The sequence below is a fragment of the Leucopleurus acutus genome (genome assembly GCF_964270905.1).
Source record: "Leucopleurus acutus genome assembly, chromosome: 11".
In the NCBI taxonomy this organism is placed as follows: Eukaryota; Metazoa; Chordata; class Mammalia; order Artiodactyla; family Delphinidae; genus Leucopleurus; species Leucopleurus acutus.
This window is the reverse complement of record NC_139152.1, coordinates 41,766,364-41,784,133: the sequence shown is the minus strand read 5'-3', so window position 1 is coordinate 41,784,133 and position 17,770 is coordinate 41,766,364. Positions and strand designations below refer to the sequence as shown.

Sequence of the window (17,770 nt, the reverse complement as noted above, 5' to 3'; positions counted from 1 at the left end):
GCTAGATTTTATAATTTTGCATCTTTTCACAAGTGAGATTATTTAGAATTTTAAAACACTGCCTTAGTCTGATTTTGGTATCAAGGTTATACTAACTTTGTACGATGAATTGGGTGGCTTTTTATTTTATATATGAAAAAAGGATTACCTGTTCCTTGTGGGTTTGGTAAAAATCAGATTTTTCTACTTCTTGAGTGAAATTTTCAAATCGCATAGTTTCCAGAAAATTATGTTTCATTTAAAATTCAAATTTACTGCAATATTATAATAATCCCTCAAGATTAAAAAAATACTGTAGCTGTAGTTATATTCTCCTTTATGTTTCCTACTAGTTTTTTTTTTTTGTGTGTGTGTGTGTGCATGTGCATACTAGAGATTACGTTATTTTTAAGAAATCAGCTTCTGGTTTTGTTGAACCTTTTACATTTCCTTTATTTGTATTTATTAATTTCTGCCTTTCATTATTTCCTTCCTTCTACTTTTGTAGAGGGCCCTTTTTTTCTTTTTTTAGTTGAATACAACTATTTTATTTTTAGTCTTTGTTTCTATGAGTTTCATGTAAATTTCCCTCTTACATCTGCTTTTTAGGAATTCCCATTATTTGCAGATTCCATGTTATTTTTTGTCAGCTCTATCATATTTATTTTAGAGATTATCTCAGAAATGAATATTCATCTCTGTAGACTGAGAATGGAGATTCAGAGAAGTGAAGGAGGTCATCAGTAGGCCTCTACTAACTTCCTACTATCAGGATCTTGCCTCTTCCCAGTTTTATTTGAAAAAATGTGCTTCCTCCCCTTAAAGGCTAATCGTTCCACCTGTTCTCTGGATCCCCACCCCTCTTACTTTCTCAGTGACCTTGTTTTGTCCATTATCCCTCATTGCTTTATTTGGAAACTTTCCCTCTACTCAGGAATATTTTATTTCTTCTGTCTTAAAAATAGTCTCCCTCAATTCTACATCCCTCGTTTAACTACTATCCCATCTCTTTCCTTTCTATGTGTAGATACAGCTTCTAAAAAGAGTAGCCTCTGTTCGGTCACACTTCCCATCACACCTCTCCGGAACCAGTCTTCTGCCTCCTGCCCCCATAGCTGCCACTGCTTCTGCTCTGACCAAGGTTACCAGTGACTGCCTGGTTGCCAGATACCACAGACGCTAGCCAGTCCCTGTTTTCTCAGCTTCATTGTAGCCTTCGGCACTGCTGGGCACTCCCTCCTCTTTAAAATTCGTCCTTCGATTTCTATGCCCAAGCTCCTTCTTGGTTTTGACGCTATCTCTCCAGTCATTCCTTCTCCCTTTTGTGGATTCTTCTTCCTCCCTCAGGCTTTGAATGCCCGTGTTCCCTACGGCTCCATCATTGGGCATTTTCTCACTCTACATGATCTTTCTTGGCACTATCATCTGTTCCATGGCTTCAACTACCACTTTTAAAAGAATGTCTCCCAAATGTGTATTTCTGGGCCAGAGCTCTCGAGGCAGAGACCTAAGTATTTAGCAGCCTGTTGGACCTCCACAGCACCTCAAATGAACGTGACCAACATGGAACACAGCATCTTCTTTTCCAAATCCATTCCTCCTTTTTCCCTATCTTGGTAAATGACTCCACATCTACCTAACTGCCGACGTCAGAAATCTACGAGTTATTTTGGATTCCTCCTTCCTTATCGATTGACGTCTTACTCTCTCCCAAGTTTACATGCATTGTCTCTGGTCTCCATCCTGTCACTGCGTTGGTTAAAGTGCTTTGCTCTATCACTGCAGTTTCTGCAAAGGCCTCTCAACTGATCTCCCTGTCCCAGGTTTTACCTTTCTTTCCCTACCTGCACCAATCCATTTTCTACATGACTACCAGAATAATCTTCTATGTTGCAAATCTGAGCATGTTATTTCCTTGCTATAAACACCTCATTGGCTCTCTTTGGCCTTCTGGATAAAAGTCCAAAATTCTTAGCTTGACACATTAAGGCCCTTAGTGATCTGTCCTTGGCTCAGACCTCCACAGATAGTTATCTTTTGCTTTTCTCCCTTTAAACCCTACATCCTAATAATAAATTGCAGTTTCCAGAATATACAACTCTGCCTCCTCACTTGCTGCCTTTATTTGGCTATAGCTCATCCTTCAAGACTCAGTTCAGATGTTACCTCCTCCAGCCTGAATTCCTCATTATCCTCCCTCATCATTGGATCGGGTGCCTATCCTACCTGCTCCCACAGTCCACCTCTACTTGCAACTCTTAATATAGTGTATTGTTTTCCTGTATCTTCTTGAGGGCAGTGACTTGAGTTTCTCTCTCTCTAACTTCAGTTGTTATCACAGTGACTTGTGCCTAGTGGGTAGGCACTCAATAAATGTGTGTTAAGTTAAAGAAAAGTTCTCAGCTGCCTGAATAGCTTGGACTGTAGTTCAAGGACCAGTTTCAGTGTCTGAGAATATGCTCAATTTGATAAAAACTCCCATCAAGTTTCTTGAAACCAGGAAATGGGAGAGCAAATGAGATATTACCTTAGAAAAGCTGAAACCCAGTCCAATTACAGATTTTAAAAAATAATAATAACATGTATGATCAATAGTTAAAAACTACCAAATGCTACAGGGGTAGGAGGAAAACTAAGTTATAATTGGTCTGGACAAAAGGCTTATTAGTTTTCAAAATGACTCTCTACTGTTCCTCAATCTGGCCTCCTTTTATAGAACTGATTTGCTGTAACTTCGGATCTCTGTGTTCATTTTCCTTAGACCTCTCCAGGTATCTTTGGGTCTTACCATCTGAAGTTAAATTTAAAATTTATTAATTCCAATTTATCAATTCTCCCAATGTGTGAAGCATTAAACATAATCAGGCATCAATATTTATTAACACAAGACAAAGGAAACACATTCAATGAGTTAATAGAACACTGTCCAGCCAGATGTTAAATTTAAAAATGTATATCTAGTCTAATTTCAAATAAATAAAAAAAAACTTTATACATAATTACACAGTACTATAGTTTGAATCTGACACTGGTAAATATCTTGACAAAAAATAAACAAAACAGCATTTAGGACTAAAAAATTATTCTTATATCTTTACACTCTCTTCCTCTGGACAAATAACATGGCCCATCTACATAGACCTAAACCAGAAATGTTGAATGAATGATAAAGAAAAGGCCTATTGTGTATTTGGAGTACTGCAGCTTGCTCCAAATACTCTTGTTTTTACACAAAAGCAGACAACAAAAACAACTCTAAGGCATAGATCATGTTGGAGTTTGAGGGTGAGGTGATAACTCCTCATTGCTTCAGTCTAAAGATTCCTGGATATTCAAGGAAAGTAATTTATTTGGCCAAGATATTGAGCACCATGCCTGGGGCACAGACCTTAACAAAAAAGCCTAAGGCCTCGGGCCCTTTGTTGATTCAACAAAAGCATTAAGCAAGCATTGCCCAGGGACTAAAGTTAAGGAGACACTCCTATGACCAATAGACAGGCAATGGTCCCTAAACAGCCTGAGGCAGCACAACTTCAGGAGGACCTGGTAAGGGGAAAGCAGGGGCCCTTTATGAGGCAGGAAGGAAATAAAGAGTGTGGATTCACTGATGCCCATTAGCATGCTGGTCATTCCCAAGGTCTCACTGATGCAGGAGATGGCATTTGTTCTGAGGAAGCCCCTTCCTGATCTACCTTGTTACTTCTGCTGAGAGGCAGAAAGAGTTTCAAAAACTTTCAGATGAATAGGTTTCTCTTATCTGAAATGAGGGCTTGCTATTCTTTAGTCCCCCCCGCCCCCACCCCCACTCCCCACAGGCATAAAAACCCAGACACAATATGTTCCCAAGTTTTGGCCAGGCTGTTTCTATTAATAATGTCCTTTAGGGCCTCTCTTAAGCGTCAGTTCTACCACAAAGGTTCTACTTAATGTGGAAAGACTAAGAGCGTTGTGTCACCAACACAAGTCTGCAACAGACTAGGCATCATATCTGTAGATGATCCCACAAACACCTCTAAACTAATGACTGACTCTCTTCCCCTTCCAGAGGATACTTTACCAGAGTTACTGGTGAAGTTCCCGAAAGACACATCTTAGCATCTTAGTTTTCTTTCCTCCACCAGCTTATTCTGGCTTTGGGGGATAGGCAAAAGATAAATAAAGCAGCCACAAGGCAGAAAGCAAAAAAAATAACAATAAATCAGAGGCCTGAGGAACTTCAAAACTAGATAATCAGCCCCTAAATAACTGGGAGTTGGCCATACCATGAGATTAACGGAATATTTTATTTGAAGGAATGAGTATAATCTGCACAGTCCAGTATGGTAGCCAACAGCCATGTGTGGCTACTGAAAACTTGAAATATGGCTAGTCCGAATTGAGATGTGCTTAATACACACTGGATTTCAAAGACATAATATGAAAAAAAGAAAGTAAAATATCTCAATAATTTTTTATATTGATCCCATGTTGAAGTGATAGTATTTTTCATATATTGTGCTAAATAATATATTAAAATCAATTTCACCTGTTTCTTTTTACTTTTTAAAATGTGGTTACTAGAAATTTTAAAATGACAGATGTGGCTCACAGTATATTTCTAGCAGACACCCTAACTTGTGTAATGAGAATTATGAAAGCAACCCATAGGATAGACTCTGCCTTATACCTTTTTCTTAGAACTTGTGGATTACGGAGATAGAAGATCCTCAGGGTCCCTTGCTTTGATTAGTGAATCATTAAAAACTGTCTTAAGAAAATTACTTTCCAAATAAGCAGGCTGTTTTCTCTGCTAGTCACTGGATTTCTTACCCCAATGCAAGTGCTTTTTTCCTGTACATCCTAGAACCTCTCCCATCATGTGTAAGTTAACGTCATCCAAAATGTTGAAAAAGAGATCTGGAACTGGAAAATGTCTTGAGGTCTTCCCTCTGCGGAGAACGAGTTGGGAGGAAAAGAGGGTTATGTAAAAGGGAGGCAATAAAGTGGCTTTGAGTCATGAGACTGTGTAAGGGCAGCCCCCCAAGAGTGCTGCCGTGGCGAAGGGTCTGGTCTTTGCATTATAAACCTTATTTTCAGGGTAATTACAAGTCTAAAAAATTGTTTAAAAACATATTTAGTTTACATGATGTTACAGTGGGGTAAATAATGTGTATTATTAAAATAGTCTAAATAAATATTTACACAATAGACCAGAGTGGGTCAAAGAGAACCATTCTGATTTAACAAGTTAACTCTGTTCACTTTGAGTTTTCTTTTTTTAATTTTAAAAAATATTTCTGTAAGAAAAAAATAATAAAATTCAACTATATTCAAATATGTGAAGTATCAGACCAAAGAAAGGAAACCGAGCCAGAGGCCTAACTCAGTCCCAGGCTCTGTCCGCTTGGCCTGGGCACCACAGTTATTTCAAAAGAGTTTCTTGCATACATCAGACTTCCCCTATTTCAGCATAAGCCTGGCTACTTTGGCAACCCAAATCGGTCAGTTCTGAGACATGCAGTTACGAGGCCTTATGCCTTCGCGTGACTATCGATCCCACTGCCTTCCCAGCCTATTGCTCTTGTTCTTAAAGTCCCCGCCCTCGTGAACTGGAAGAACAGAGGATGCTCTTCAGTCCTCAGAAAAGAAAAGCTAGATGTATAACTGCTGACACAGTATACAATGGGCCTGGAAAAGAGGAAATTCTAAATTCTTATGCAGTCATTCTAAACGTGAAAGACGGTTTCAACACTGGGGGCCGGAGTGAGTTATTCCGGTTCCTTAGAACTGGGTGGGATCTAATGAATCTTAGCTTTTCCTAACATTTTGATTTTTCAGCTGAGATTATTCAGTTTGTAGAAACAGGCTGAATTCTTAAAAGCTTAAGCTGATTCTGGGAATGCAAGCTTAAAAAACAAACATAGGCAGCTTCAGTTTATAAAATACACCAGCCAACAGAGACACAGTACAATGTGCAGCAAAACCTGCAAACAATTTGCACTTTTTAGTCACCTATTCAATTACACTGCATCCAGAGAATACTGAGATTCTCTCAAAGTAGAAATGTTTCTACTTTAGTTGTTACAACTATACAAGCCAATTCTTCAATTTTTAGCTGAATTATGTGTATTCTTATTTACATGTTTAAAACACTGGTCAAAATGTTTTACCATCAAGAATTTTCTATATATAAAGTAATTCTCATATTCAGTGGGTTATCTGATTTGCTATGGGTCAGCTGAAAGTAAGCCAAGTAGTTCTGTGTTAACAAAACCCGCAGAATGTCTAACTATGGTAAAATGGCAAAATACAGTACAGAGCGGGGAACTGTGTAACTCAGACTACCCCCATCACATGAATTCATTAAACTCCCTTACAAAATTCTAAAACAGCATTAGATAAAAATACAACTATATACAACAGATGAAAAAAATGCAACATGGATGTAATTGCTTTAGTAACGTGCTGCTCACACTACGTCAAAGCTCATGACCAACAGACTGTTAGTATTTTTTTCATTTGCTACCACAGAATTCCCCTTTCCTGTGTGTCACGTGATTGCAGAATCCCACAGGATGAGATGAAGGATATAATGTAGGCATCTCAGCTTATTTCACACCATATGAAAGCTTCCTCCTAGTCACGGGTCTTTGGTCCTGTGGTTTTGCAGGATGGCCCCTGCAATCCCCACAAGGCTGGTTACATGTTATACGCCACATAGATGGGGTCCAGCTGGTCAGCGAGGAAGCTGTCACGGAGGTGCATCCTCTGCTTCTCTCCTCTGGAGTTGATGGGGATAACGCCTGGGTCCACCACAACTACGACGCCCACGATGAGGTAATGCTCCTCCAGGACGACATTTGTCACTAAAGGAACCAGATCTAGGGCCTCCTGTTCAGAGCCACACAGTTCCACAACCACCACGAGCAAGTTGGTCCACGTGAACACGGCACTGAAATTTCAATGACATTCAGTTAACATGTCATCTCTTACAGTGTCTGCCCAAGACTTATCCCCATTTTCCCTGAGAACTGCCTTCTCGCTTGGATCCAACCAGAAGGCTCTCAGCCACGTCTTTAATACATGACCTTGCCCCTATGATCACAGCTGATTAGCTGAGCCATTTAAAATCTCTTGGGAGTTTGGAAGTGGGAATGAAAGTTGTTAGCTGGTCACCTGAACTGAGGATACATGGACTGGAACGTTCTGGGGTAGCAGGTGTGCAGAGAAGTACAGAGAATGGCTCTTCAGGGAGGAGAGAAAGAATGAAGTGGATGCCCACATGGCTCTAGAAAGTGAGAAGACGGTGGTTCCTGATGGCCTTCCCATTCCTTGTTTCTACCTTTCTTGAGATCCAGAGCTGGTCAGAGACTTCTAGGAACCTCTGAGATAACCAGGTATTCTGTCCATGAACTCTCTTTTGCTTAAGTTGTTTTGAAGAGAATTCTTGATATTTGCAACATTAAGAGCTTTGACTAAGATTATTATCTATATTATAATACCAAACGGGAAGGGAGTTGGCCTGGCCTCATCTGAACTCAGTGCCCCATACACGCTCTCTCCTATTGTGCTATAAGGTAGAAAGTTGCCTTACATTCAGTGGGGTTTGCTGGGTTAGAAGGTATGACCTGACTTGTGTTTTGCAGTGTTGACCTGCTTTGAAAAACAGATTCAGTCCTTAAGAAAAATGTACACAATATCTGGTAGCATCAAAAGTCAAATGGTTAAAATTAGGGGGTAACCATGGCGCCCAACTTCTCTGCGTTGTTCTTACACCTCATGGGCATTGTTCAGGTCTGTCCAGAGGAGAGACTCTGACAAAAGCAAGACAAAGAAGCATCTGGAAAGCATGAACAAACCATTAAAAGAACTGTGGCTACTTTGCATGAAAAAAAAAAAAAAAACCTGAGAAGGACACACTGACTTAAACATGTATAAAAAGAAACTGGATGGATTCTGTACTGTTAAGAATCCACGATGAAAGCAAAGTAGGTAAAAACTACAGAGTTTTAATTTTAAGAAATTTTTAGTCAACGTTGAGGTCGGATGATCCTTTGTCAGGGATAATATAGGGGGAATTCCCGCACTAAGAGGGAAACTGGACCAGAAAATAATAACAATCCTTTTCATCTGCTTACCATTTGATAGTTTACAAAGCACATTCTCACTGGATCCTCCTGATAATCAGGAAGGAGCAGAGGAGGCATTTTCAGATGAGGAAAGCAGCCTCTTTCCTTGGGAACGCTGGCAGCGCTGGGCCTTCCAGCTGGGTCTTTTGACCTGAAAGTCATGGTTCTTCCCACCACCCTCTACCAACTTTCTAGAGGCGGATGATCAGTTAGGTCCCTTCCGACGGTAAGCGCCTACCGTTAAAAAGGACCCAGCCCCGCCACGAGTCCACGGAGCCTGTCTTAGCAGACGGCACACTGCCAGACAAGGATCAGTCCGTTTATTTCTGGCTCCCCTGGAGTTCCACAGCCGTAGGTGGTCTGCTACAGACGGCTGACTACAGAGCAACTTTAACTGGTGCCGCAGCTGCGGGGGAACCTATGCTGTGCAGGGGATTTACCATTCGGCCATGCTCCTGTGGATCCGAGACACCGAGGTCTCGATGTCGATGGGGTGGTACCGCAGGCCTCGCAGTTCCAGTGTCTCGTCCAGAGCTCCCACCACGTACAAGGCATCGTGACGCTCTGATGGGGAGAGAAAGAGGAACCTGGTTCATCAGACGCACTGAGTGTACTACATCGTTGGAGTTAAGAGCACAGGGTCCAGACCGCCTGCCACGTCACCTGGCGCCACCACTCACCAGCTCTGTAACGTGGAGAATAACTTAAATCTCTGAGTCCTGCTTCCCCTCTGTGAGACAGGGGTAATAATAAATGGCTGCTGTGAGGATTCAATTCATATAAGGGAGTTAATACGATGCCTGGTACACTGTAAGTGCTGAAAACATTAGCTATTGTCATTATTATTATTACCACGTGCCAGGAATTGTGCCTAGTGCTGCGGAGACAAAGATGATATAACATGATTCCTGCTCTGAAGATACTTACTGTCTAGTGGGGGAAACACACACACAACAGATGTCCTATGGATGGACATCAGGTGGGATGAGGTCAGCCCAGCGACCCGAGTGTGCACTAGGGCCCCCGCTCCCCGAGCTCAGCTCAAGGGTTCAGAAAGGGAAAAGCTGAAGCCATGCTGAGCTTTTAAGGATAAATAGGAATTAGCCAGACGATGGCTGGGGAGGGGAGGAGGGGAGAGGATTTGAGATGGAAAAGAAGTGAGCATATGTCATTGTTCCTAGACATCTTCAAGGACTCCACAGAGACTCTAGTCCTGGTTATTAATAGGCTTGTAATCCAGCAGGACGTTGCAGAAATCTTTTTTTAAAGATTTTATGCACACACTGCATACACAAGGCTACATGGTTGATGTCTATATAGATACTGAAAAGAAGAAGAGAGATGATTTAGCTAGGTCTACAGAATGTTGTATTTTCAGGAAAAGGAAGATTTCTGAAAAATTTAGCAAAACAAACTGCTAGGAGCTGTTGGAGAGAGAAGGATGAGGAAGGCCAGCAGAGTCCCATCATACAAGAGCTGAAGACTGTAGTAACAAAAACAACGGAAAGAGTAGCTAATGACTCTCGAGTGTTTTCTGCGTGCCAGTCACTGTCCCAGGCACCTGAAGGCATTATGTCATTTAATCTCACATCATTTCCACAAGGCAGGAAACGTTGTCACTCCCATTTTCCAGGTAGGAAACTGAGAGGTTGAGTGAGTGCTCAAGGTCATACAGCAAATGACAGAGGCAGGCTTCCAAACCAAGGCACCTGGCTAGGGATGCTCCCCTCACCACCAGTATGTTATTCTACTTCCCCGTGAAATATGGAGACACTCTGGAGCTGGTCAGTGGGGAACACATGCAAGGGGCGAAGGAGAAATGACTTGGCTCAGTTCCAGCTGCTCAAGTCCAGTGAGTGATCTGTGTCAGTTCTGGGTGTGGATGATGCAAGCGGTGCTGGGTATTTTAAAATGGCCATTCATGCCATCAGGAAGGTTGAAGTCACGGCTTCACTGTGGCTGCCCAGTGGGCAGAGGATGACTGGGGGCTGCTTACACGAGAGCCCTGCCAAGCAGGCTCGTGTCCAACGTGAGCCGCCGAAGGGACAGAGGGCTTCGGCAGGCTGGCTCCTCTGCACTGCCTCCCGCTCTCAAGGCTTAGGAGCAAGGGACTAAAGATGGAATACCTGTCCCAGGAGCTTGCTGAGGGCCGAGTCCTGCCAGAGGCATCTACCCATCACCAGGCACATCTCTATGACTGCCTGGCCGAGCCAACCCACAGGTCAGGGATGCTGACACGGGGCCCCAGTGCTTATTCCCTGGGTCCTCTTTGAGGGCAAAGTCTTACTTCAAATGAATACAAATTCGTGTATGGGTTCAAGAGTCGGAGAAGGGAATAATTCAACACACACGCTCCACATCCAAAGGCAGGCTGCGGAAGGCCAGCCCGTGCTAGGGGCTGCAAAGCGCAGCAGGACGAGGGTGAGGAACTGCTGAAGATACCTCCGGTGGCTGCTGTGAGCTCGGTCCGGCGGACAAAACCCAGGTATCCTGTTCGAGCCCACAGGGTCTGAGCAGGATCCCCAAAGCTGAGGCGGGTGTTGAAATGGTCAGCTTGAAGAGTCTCGCTGTCATAGATGGTGTAATAGCCACTGGCTGTATGGGGACTGTTCACCCAAATCTACAACAAGAAAAAGCACTGGTCACATTTCGCCAGAATCAATTCAGTTCTCTGGGACAGATGATTTTGGCTTAATTTAATTAATTTTGGCTGCACTGGGTCTTAGTTGTGGGATCTTTTAGTGGCGGCATGCGGACTCTTAGTTGGGATGGGATCTTAGTTACAGCATGTGGGATCCCTGACCAGGGATCGAACCTGGGCCCCCTGCATAGGGAGCACGGAGTCTTACCCACTGGACCACCAGGGAAGTCCCTATTTTGGTTTTTTAACCTCATTTTTACAGTAACAACACAGCTGCAACAATAAAGGCAGCTGTCAGTTATCAAGTGTTTACCATGTGCTGAACAGTATTATATGCCTTACCTCCATCAATCCTGACATATATGACATGACAATACAGTTTATACTACTGTTATTCCCATTTTACAGATGAAAAAAAAAAAGGAGTTAAGTAACTTGCCTAAGATGCAGAAACAAGGAAACCTACACCCAAGCCTGGGTGGCCACAGAGGCTGTGCTCTTAACCTTGAGGCTACATTGCCTCCCTGGCTCATTTCTTTCTTTCTTTCTTTTTTTTAAAAATAAATTTATTTATTTATTTATCCTTGGCTGCGTTGGGTCTTCGTTGCCGCGCACGGGCTTTCTCTAGTTGCAGCGAGCAGGGGCTACTCTTCATTGTGGTGCACGGGCTTCTCATTGCTGTGGCTTTTCTTGTTGAGGAGCATGGGCTCTAGGTGCACGTGCTTCAGTAGTTGTGGCACGTGGGCTCAGCAGTTGTGGCTCACGGGCTCTAGAGCACAGGCTCAGTAGTTGTGGCATATGGGCGTAGTTGCTCCGCGGCATGTGGGATCTTCCCGCACCAGGGCTTGAACCCATGTTCCCTACATTGGTAGGCGGATTCTTAACCACTGAGCCACCAGGGAAGCCCTCCCTGGCTCATTTCTCAGCCTCTTTCAGAGTCTCACAAATGCATCAAGGGATCATTTCTATGCTCTGAAACTAAGTTACGAAGACCGCAGGAAAATACTACAGGCTATTTGAATTTACAATGTAAACACAGCAATAGCCGACGATGGTAACAAAACTAGTATTCACTGTGTGACAGGCACTGTTCCAAATATATGACAGATACAGTTATTAATGCATTTAACTGTCACACAATCCTACTAGGTGGGTGCCATTATTACTTATGGTTGAGGAAACTGAGGACAGAGAGTTTAAGTAACTTGCCCAATCACAAGAAGCTGGTAACTGGCAGAGCCCGGGTCATCTGCCTCGTGCACCCACAACATTGCTCCCAGTGAGCTATGAGATGAGATATCAGTGTCTCCCAGGGATTTGGGGGAAGAAAAATTAAGTCTTAAATATTTTTATACTAATACAAAAATGGATACATTTTGGAATAAAATAAAAAATTTGTATAAATTTTAAAAATTTAAAATTTGTGGCTCCTTTTAGTTCCACTCCTTAATAGGTGGGAACAGGTGGGATTTGCCCATTTTCCTTTTCAGTTAAGGGTATGTCAGTGGACCAATCTGGGACTAGTTCTAGTTTGGGTGCCTAAATCTTCACTCCATCTTGGTCTCAATTTCCCCTCTGTCCATTTCAGTTTTGAGCCTTACAGAGAAAGATGAAAACTTTCAAAAATTCACCATGAGGGAAAAGCTGTATCCACAGTTTCCTGACTTCTAAAATATGAACCCTAAAGTCTTTCACTGCTGACTCTTCAGAGTAAAGGGGAATATTATACATACCTCTCCCAGGTGAGAGTCTCCAACAGGCCCTTTGGTCTCTGGATTAACAATAACTACTTTCACTCCAGGTAAAATCTAAGAATCAAAGAGAAAACACAAAGACGGGGTTCAATTAAATCTAATGACCTCTAGGAAATGCAGTTCCCCGCCCCCATCTCTTTAGTGAGGTGAGGGAGTGTACAAAGGCAGGAGCGGAGACGGTGCTCACGGGATCGTGCTCAGTGGAGACAGAGGTATAACAAGATTCAACCTCAAAAATAAACCGGGGGGCTTCCCTGGTGGCGCAGTGGTTGAGAGTCCACCTGCCGATGCAGGGGACACAGGTTCGTGCCCTGGTCCGGGAAGATTCCACATGCCGCGGAGCGGCTGGGCCCGTGAGCCATGGCCGCTGAGCCTGCGCGTCCGGAGCCTGTGCTCCGCAACGGGAGAGGCCACAAGAGTGAGAGGCCCGCGTACCGCCAAAATAAATAAAAAATAAACCGGGGGAACTTCCCTGGTGGCGCAGTGGTTAAGAATCCACCTGCCAATGCAGGGGACACGGGTTCGAGCCCTGGTCTGGGAAGATCCCATGTGCCATGCCTCAGGGCAACTAAGCCCATGCACCACAACTACTGAGCCTGCACTCTAGAGCCCATGCCAGAATTACTGAAGCCCACACAATGGAATGAAGAGTAGCCCCCGCTCGCCACAACTAGAAAAAGCCTGCGTGCAGCAACGAAAACCCAACACAGCCAAACAAACAAACAAACAAACAAACAAAAAAACATCCCACAGAAAACAAAAACTAGCTACTTCTACACACAGACCACCTTCCCAACAGTTAACAGAACAAATTACCTTTCCAGACTCTGAGAGGAGCAAACTCTGGGGGGCACCCCGTTCCACAAGACGAACCCTTCAGAAAAACAATATTTACAACATAAGAGCCTTAAAAAAAAAAAATGACTGCACCGCATCTACCACAGCTATATACACTGCCTCCCCAAACCTCTAATCTATCTCTCCTCACATCAGGGCAGTTTCTCAAACTCAGCATTACTGACATTTTGAGTCACATATTTTGTTATAATTCTTTGTGAGACACTATCCTGTGCACTGTAGGATGTTTAGCAACATCCCAGGCCTCTACCCACTAGATGTCAGTAGCATCCCCTTGTTGTGACAATACATATGTCTCCAGACACTGTCAAATGTCCTTTGGAGGACAAACTCTCCCCAGGCTGAAAATCACAGCACTAGAGACGCTCTGCCTGTGCAGCCTGGGTCACTGCCACGGGCCACACTGTGAACACAGCCCAAGTCAGTGGGACTCAGGAAAAGGTCCCAGAGCCCTCCGCCAGGAGCTCCCCTTGGCGTATAGCTACGATTCACCTGTGAGCTGATGAGGAGGAAGGCTTTTACTCCTGGGGCTCAGATAAAGTGTTGTATCAAAAACCCTACTCTGCCTCATTTATTCTGTCTGTCTCAGTTATTTTTAAACTTCCAGAGCAAAGAGTCTATCCATTTTAGTGTAATTTATGTCAAATGTTACAAAATACCAGTGTTACATTTTAATATTAAAGAACAGTGCAGCAACTGTGAGAATTAAAGCTTTCTTCTTATAAATGAAAACCTTATTAGGTATTAATAATGAAAATGAATTTCTTCCCTTCTCCCATCCCCCCGGAAGACACCAACAGAAGGAAGGAGTGGGGAGAGCTGACTTTCTCGAGGCTCAGAACTTTTCATGCTTAGGAACGCTAACAGAAAGTAAGCATAACCAATCTACTGTACCTGTCATGTCTTAATGATTTCAGATCTACATACACAGTAGTTGGATCAGGCCCTGAGGTTCCCTAAAGAAAAATAAATGTATTGTTTATTTAAAATTAACTGAATGGTATTTCCATATTTTACATTTTCAAATCAAGAAATAGACAATTTAGTCACATACATGAAAAATCCAAACTCTATTTTGAACGATGAGGCAGGGCTATAACGAAAGAGACTCCGGGCCCCGCTTTCTTCTCATCTTTCTTTCCTTTCCTCCCCCAGGGGAGTAGAGTAGGCTGGGGGCCGAAGCAGCACTGAAAGGTTACCAGGCTGAGGAGGGTCCTCACCCCTGGACTCAAGGCAGGGATGAGACAGACCAGCATGCATGGGACTCTCAAAACCAGCACTGGCCCAAGCTGGCAGCAAGGGGCCCACAACTGGCTCCAAAGTTCAAGTGTCATGATGTTGCTCCAGAGTCATCCGACCACAGACACAGAGGACCTGAAAGTATCCACCCACTTACGCCACCTTCTGTGACTCTCACTCTTGTCCATGTCTGTATTTGCCTTACGAGCTGCCAAGCTACATAAAATCAGACTCAGTTCTTTTCTGTTATTTCAGCCTCTTTTCTGTTATTTACCCACCAAGATAACATGGCAAAATTGCCATCTGGCTGCAGAAAAGAATGCAGGCTTATTTGTACTTCTTTTGCAAAAAAAAAAGAAAAAGGCGTAAAAGATGGAGGAGACAGAAAACAAAGGGTAACATATAAATAAAATTCAAATAGGACTCAGAAATCTTCTCGACTCATCGTCCTGGACCATAAAACCACTACTTAGAGTAAACGTTTACATTAGAGCTCAATTGCCGGGCACAGCTCCAAGTGCTTGGCACCTAGAAACTCAGTGGTTCTACAGAACGACCCTGTGAAGGACGATGCTACCATGTTCATTCTACAGATGGGCAAAATAAGGTACAGTGAAGTCCAAATAAAAAGCCCAGAGGCCTACAGCAACTAAGCGGTAGCCTGTGCTCTGAGCCCCCCACACAAGCAAGATTTCATGATAGTCACCTGCAAACATATCGCTACATTGACTCTTGATCCAAAAGTGGTGCTGACAGCCCGAGGGGACAGACCGATGTCCTTGAAAAGCTTGGAGAAGGACTGCTGGAGAGTAATGCGGGGCCGCTCCTCAGCCACCACCACACACGTCCGGATGCAGGAGAGGTTGATTCCCCTGGTCTGTAAGACACCACGCACAGGCGCCGAGGTCAGCAGAATCACAGAAGTGCTGAACAAGCAGGGCCACTGCTCTATCTCTATTGTCAGGAAAAGCCAAGGAACTATGTTTTCTCACCTCAGACACCGAGAGAAAACATATGCCTTTTCAGAAAATGCCAAGGAATTCCACTGAAGTCATTACCCACAGGTCAATATGCTCATTCTCTATTTCTTTCCTCTTTCACCTAAAAATCTTAGGTTTTCAGCAATATATTTTTAATCCCTCTTTTATTTCTGTACCTTACATTTCTCTCTATTTCAAATGCAGAGATGGGACTGAGAGAAAAACAAATTTAGCAACATAGATATCTAATCTCTTATCTCTTTTTTTCATTCTTAAGGTCACATTTCTCTACTAAAGAAAATTCCGTGTTTTTTGACTCTCACATGCCAGTTAGACATATGATCGTGGGATACACTCATGAATGAGCGACCTTATCTCTGGGGCAGTCGCCAATCTCTGAGATTCTCAGGCTGCAAATTCTATTGGGAAAAATCCTCTTGGAGGTCACAGTTTCTGTTCATCTTCACATAAAGTCATTTCTGTTCAGCCTCCTCACCAGTTTTACCTTCTTCTCCACAATGTAAGAATCAGATTAAACTTGAAAGAGTGCATTAAATTAGAAACTGAAAGAGATAAACTTCCTGAGGTTTACAAACACCTGTTTGCCTAGAAATAAAGCAGGCAGATATGTCTGGCCAGCCCAAGGTGGGGTATCATCACGCCTGGCCCATTTCTCTCAGGACTGTCTCCTGGTTACAGCTGCTTCTTACCTTCAGCACCTCCACTTGGTTTCCAAGCCCCTTGGTGCAGAGCTCCATTACTGAATAGGAGCAGAAAGTGTCTCTTATTTTGTACTGGTTGACCGTGGAGAGCCAGAGGAAAAGGTTGTTTTCCAACTCCATAGGAGGAATTAAGATGGACTGGTGACCTGAATAGACACTGCAATGAAAAAAGGCAAGAGCTGACATTATCAATTCATCCTAGAACACCATCAATTCAGCAAATATTTACTGAGCATGAAGGACAGGGTTGGGTCATATTAGATATAAAGGTCTAAGAATCAGCCTTGTTCCTATGCAACTCACAAGATACAATAACTACAGAAGAAAGCAGACTGTGGAAGGTGGTAACTGAGATGTGAATAAAGGCCATCACGATCACAGAATGACGAGCAAGTCATTCAAACTGGGAACACAAGGGGCGGCAGGTGTTTCACTGAGTTGGCGACAGTTGAGCTCGGGCTTGAAGAATGAGTAGGAATTTGACAGTGGCTGGAAAAATGGGGAAGCTGGTGAGGGCATTCCAGGCAGAGGGAAGAGCATATGCAAAGGCACGGCAATATAAAATTACATGGTGTGTGTGAGGTTGTCAGAAATAGGATTCCAGAGTGAAATACTAAAGCATAGAATGCCTGGGGAGTTGTGAGAAGTGAAGCCAGAAGGGTCAGGGCCAAACTGTGAAATCACTGATCTATTATTTTATGAAGGAGTTTAGAATTTACCCGGCAGGCTGTCACTATAGCTTGAAGTTGGGGTAGAGCTAGTTACACGGAGCGGGTATTGGAGACACGAGTCACTGAAGGCTGAGAGACAGTTAGGAGAGGCTGCAATAATCCAGGTGAGAGAGGATGAGGGCTTGAACCCTGACAGTGCACCCAGGATAAAAAGGAAGGAATGTCAGAGTCCTGTATTGTATGTACAATCTCCAGCCGTGAATCCTCAACTTCCTAAACCTTGAATATAGACCAGAATAACTAGGAGCCCAGGAATCCTGTATTAAAAAAAAAAATACTGGAATTGTGGTCTCCACCTCTGGAGATCTAGGTTAGTATGTCTAGGGAAGCCCCATTAATTTTTTTTTTCATAGACCCCTAGGTGATTCTTATGTAGAGATAGGTTTAAGAATAATGGAGCCAAAGGATCTGACATTTAATTGGAAGTATGACAAAAAGATATAGAGTTGAAGATAAAGCCCAAGTTCCTAGTGTGGGCCCCTAACCTAGGTGGATGAGCCCATCCTAAGAAGAATGGGGGCACAGAAGGAAGATGTTGAACTGAGGCATCTGTGAAGCATTCATGAAGATGCCCATCAAGGAGGTGAAAATGCAGGCTGAGATGAGGTCCTCTGGGAGGAGAGTAGGAGTTGGGATCTGCTATCCCACAAGGAACAATGTGGCCAATGTGCTACTTTCCAGCCACATGCTGTCACCCATCTCATTACATTCCTTCCTGCCAAGCCTAGGGGGTGCATTCTGGCTGACACAGTACGACA

The 17,770-nt window shown here is 43.4% G+C and overlaps 1 protein-coding gene across 1 annotated transcript in view; it reads right to left on the bottom strand.

The window, feature by feature from the left end:
* Positions 1-3,945: 3,945 nt before the first annotated feature.
* Positions 3,946-17,770, bottom strand: part of DIP2B (disco interacting protein 2 homolog B) — a 235,111-nt gene continuing 221,286 nt past the window's right edge. The window contains exons 31-38 of the mRNA XM_082850546.1: positions 16,270-16,438; positions 15,286-15,456; positions 14,235-14,296; positions 13,299-13,356; positions 12,462-12,536; positions 10,530-10,707; positions 8,528-8,651; positions 3,946-6,910 (exon numbers count right to left, since the gene is read on the bottom strand). Of these exons, the coding sequence (XP_082706672.1) occupies positions 6,658-6,910; positions 8,528-8,651; positions 10,530-10,707; positions 12,462-12,536; positions 13,299-13,356; positions 14,235-14,296; positions 15,286-15,456; positions 16,270-16,438 (1,090 nt within the window). The 3' untranslated portion in view covers positions 3,946-6,657. The remainder of the gene's footprint in view (positions 6,911-8,527; positions 8,652-10,529; positions 10,708-12,461; positions 12,537-13,298; positions 13,357-14,234; positions 14,297-15,285; positions 15,457-16,269; positions 16,439-17,770) is intronic.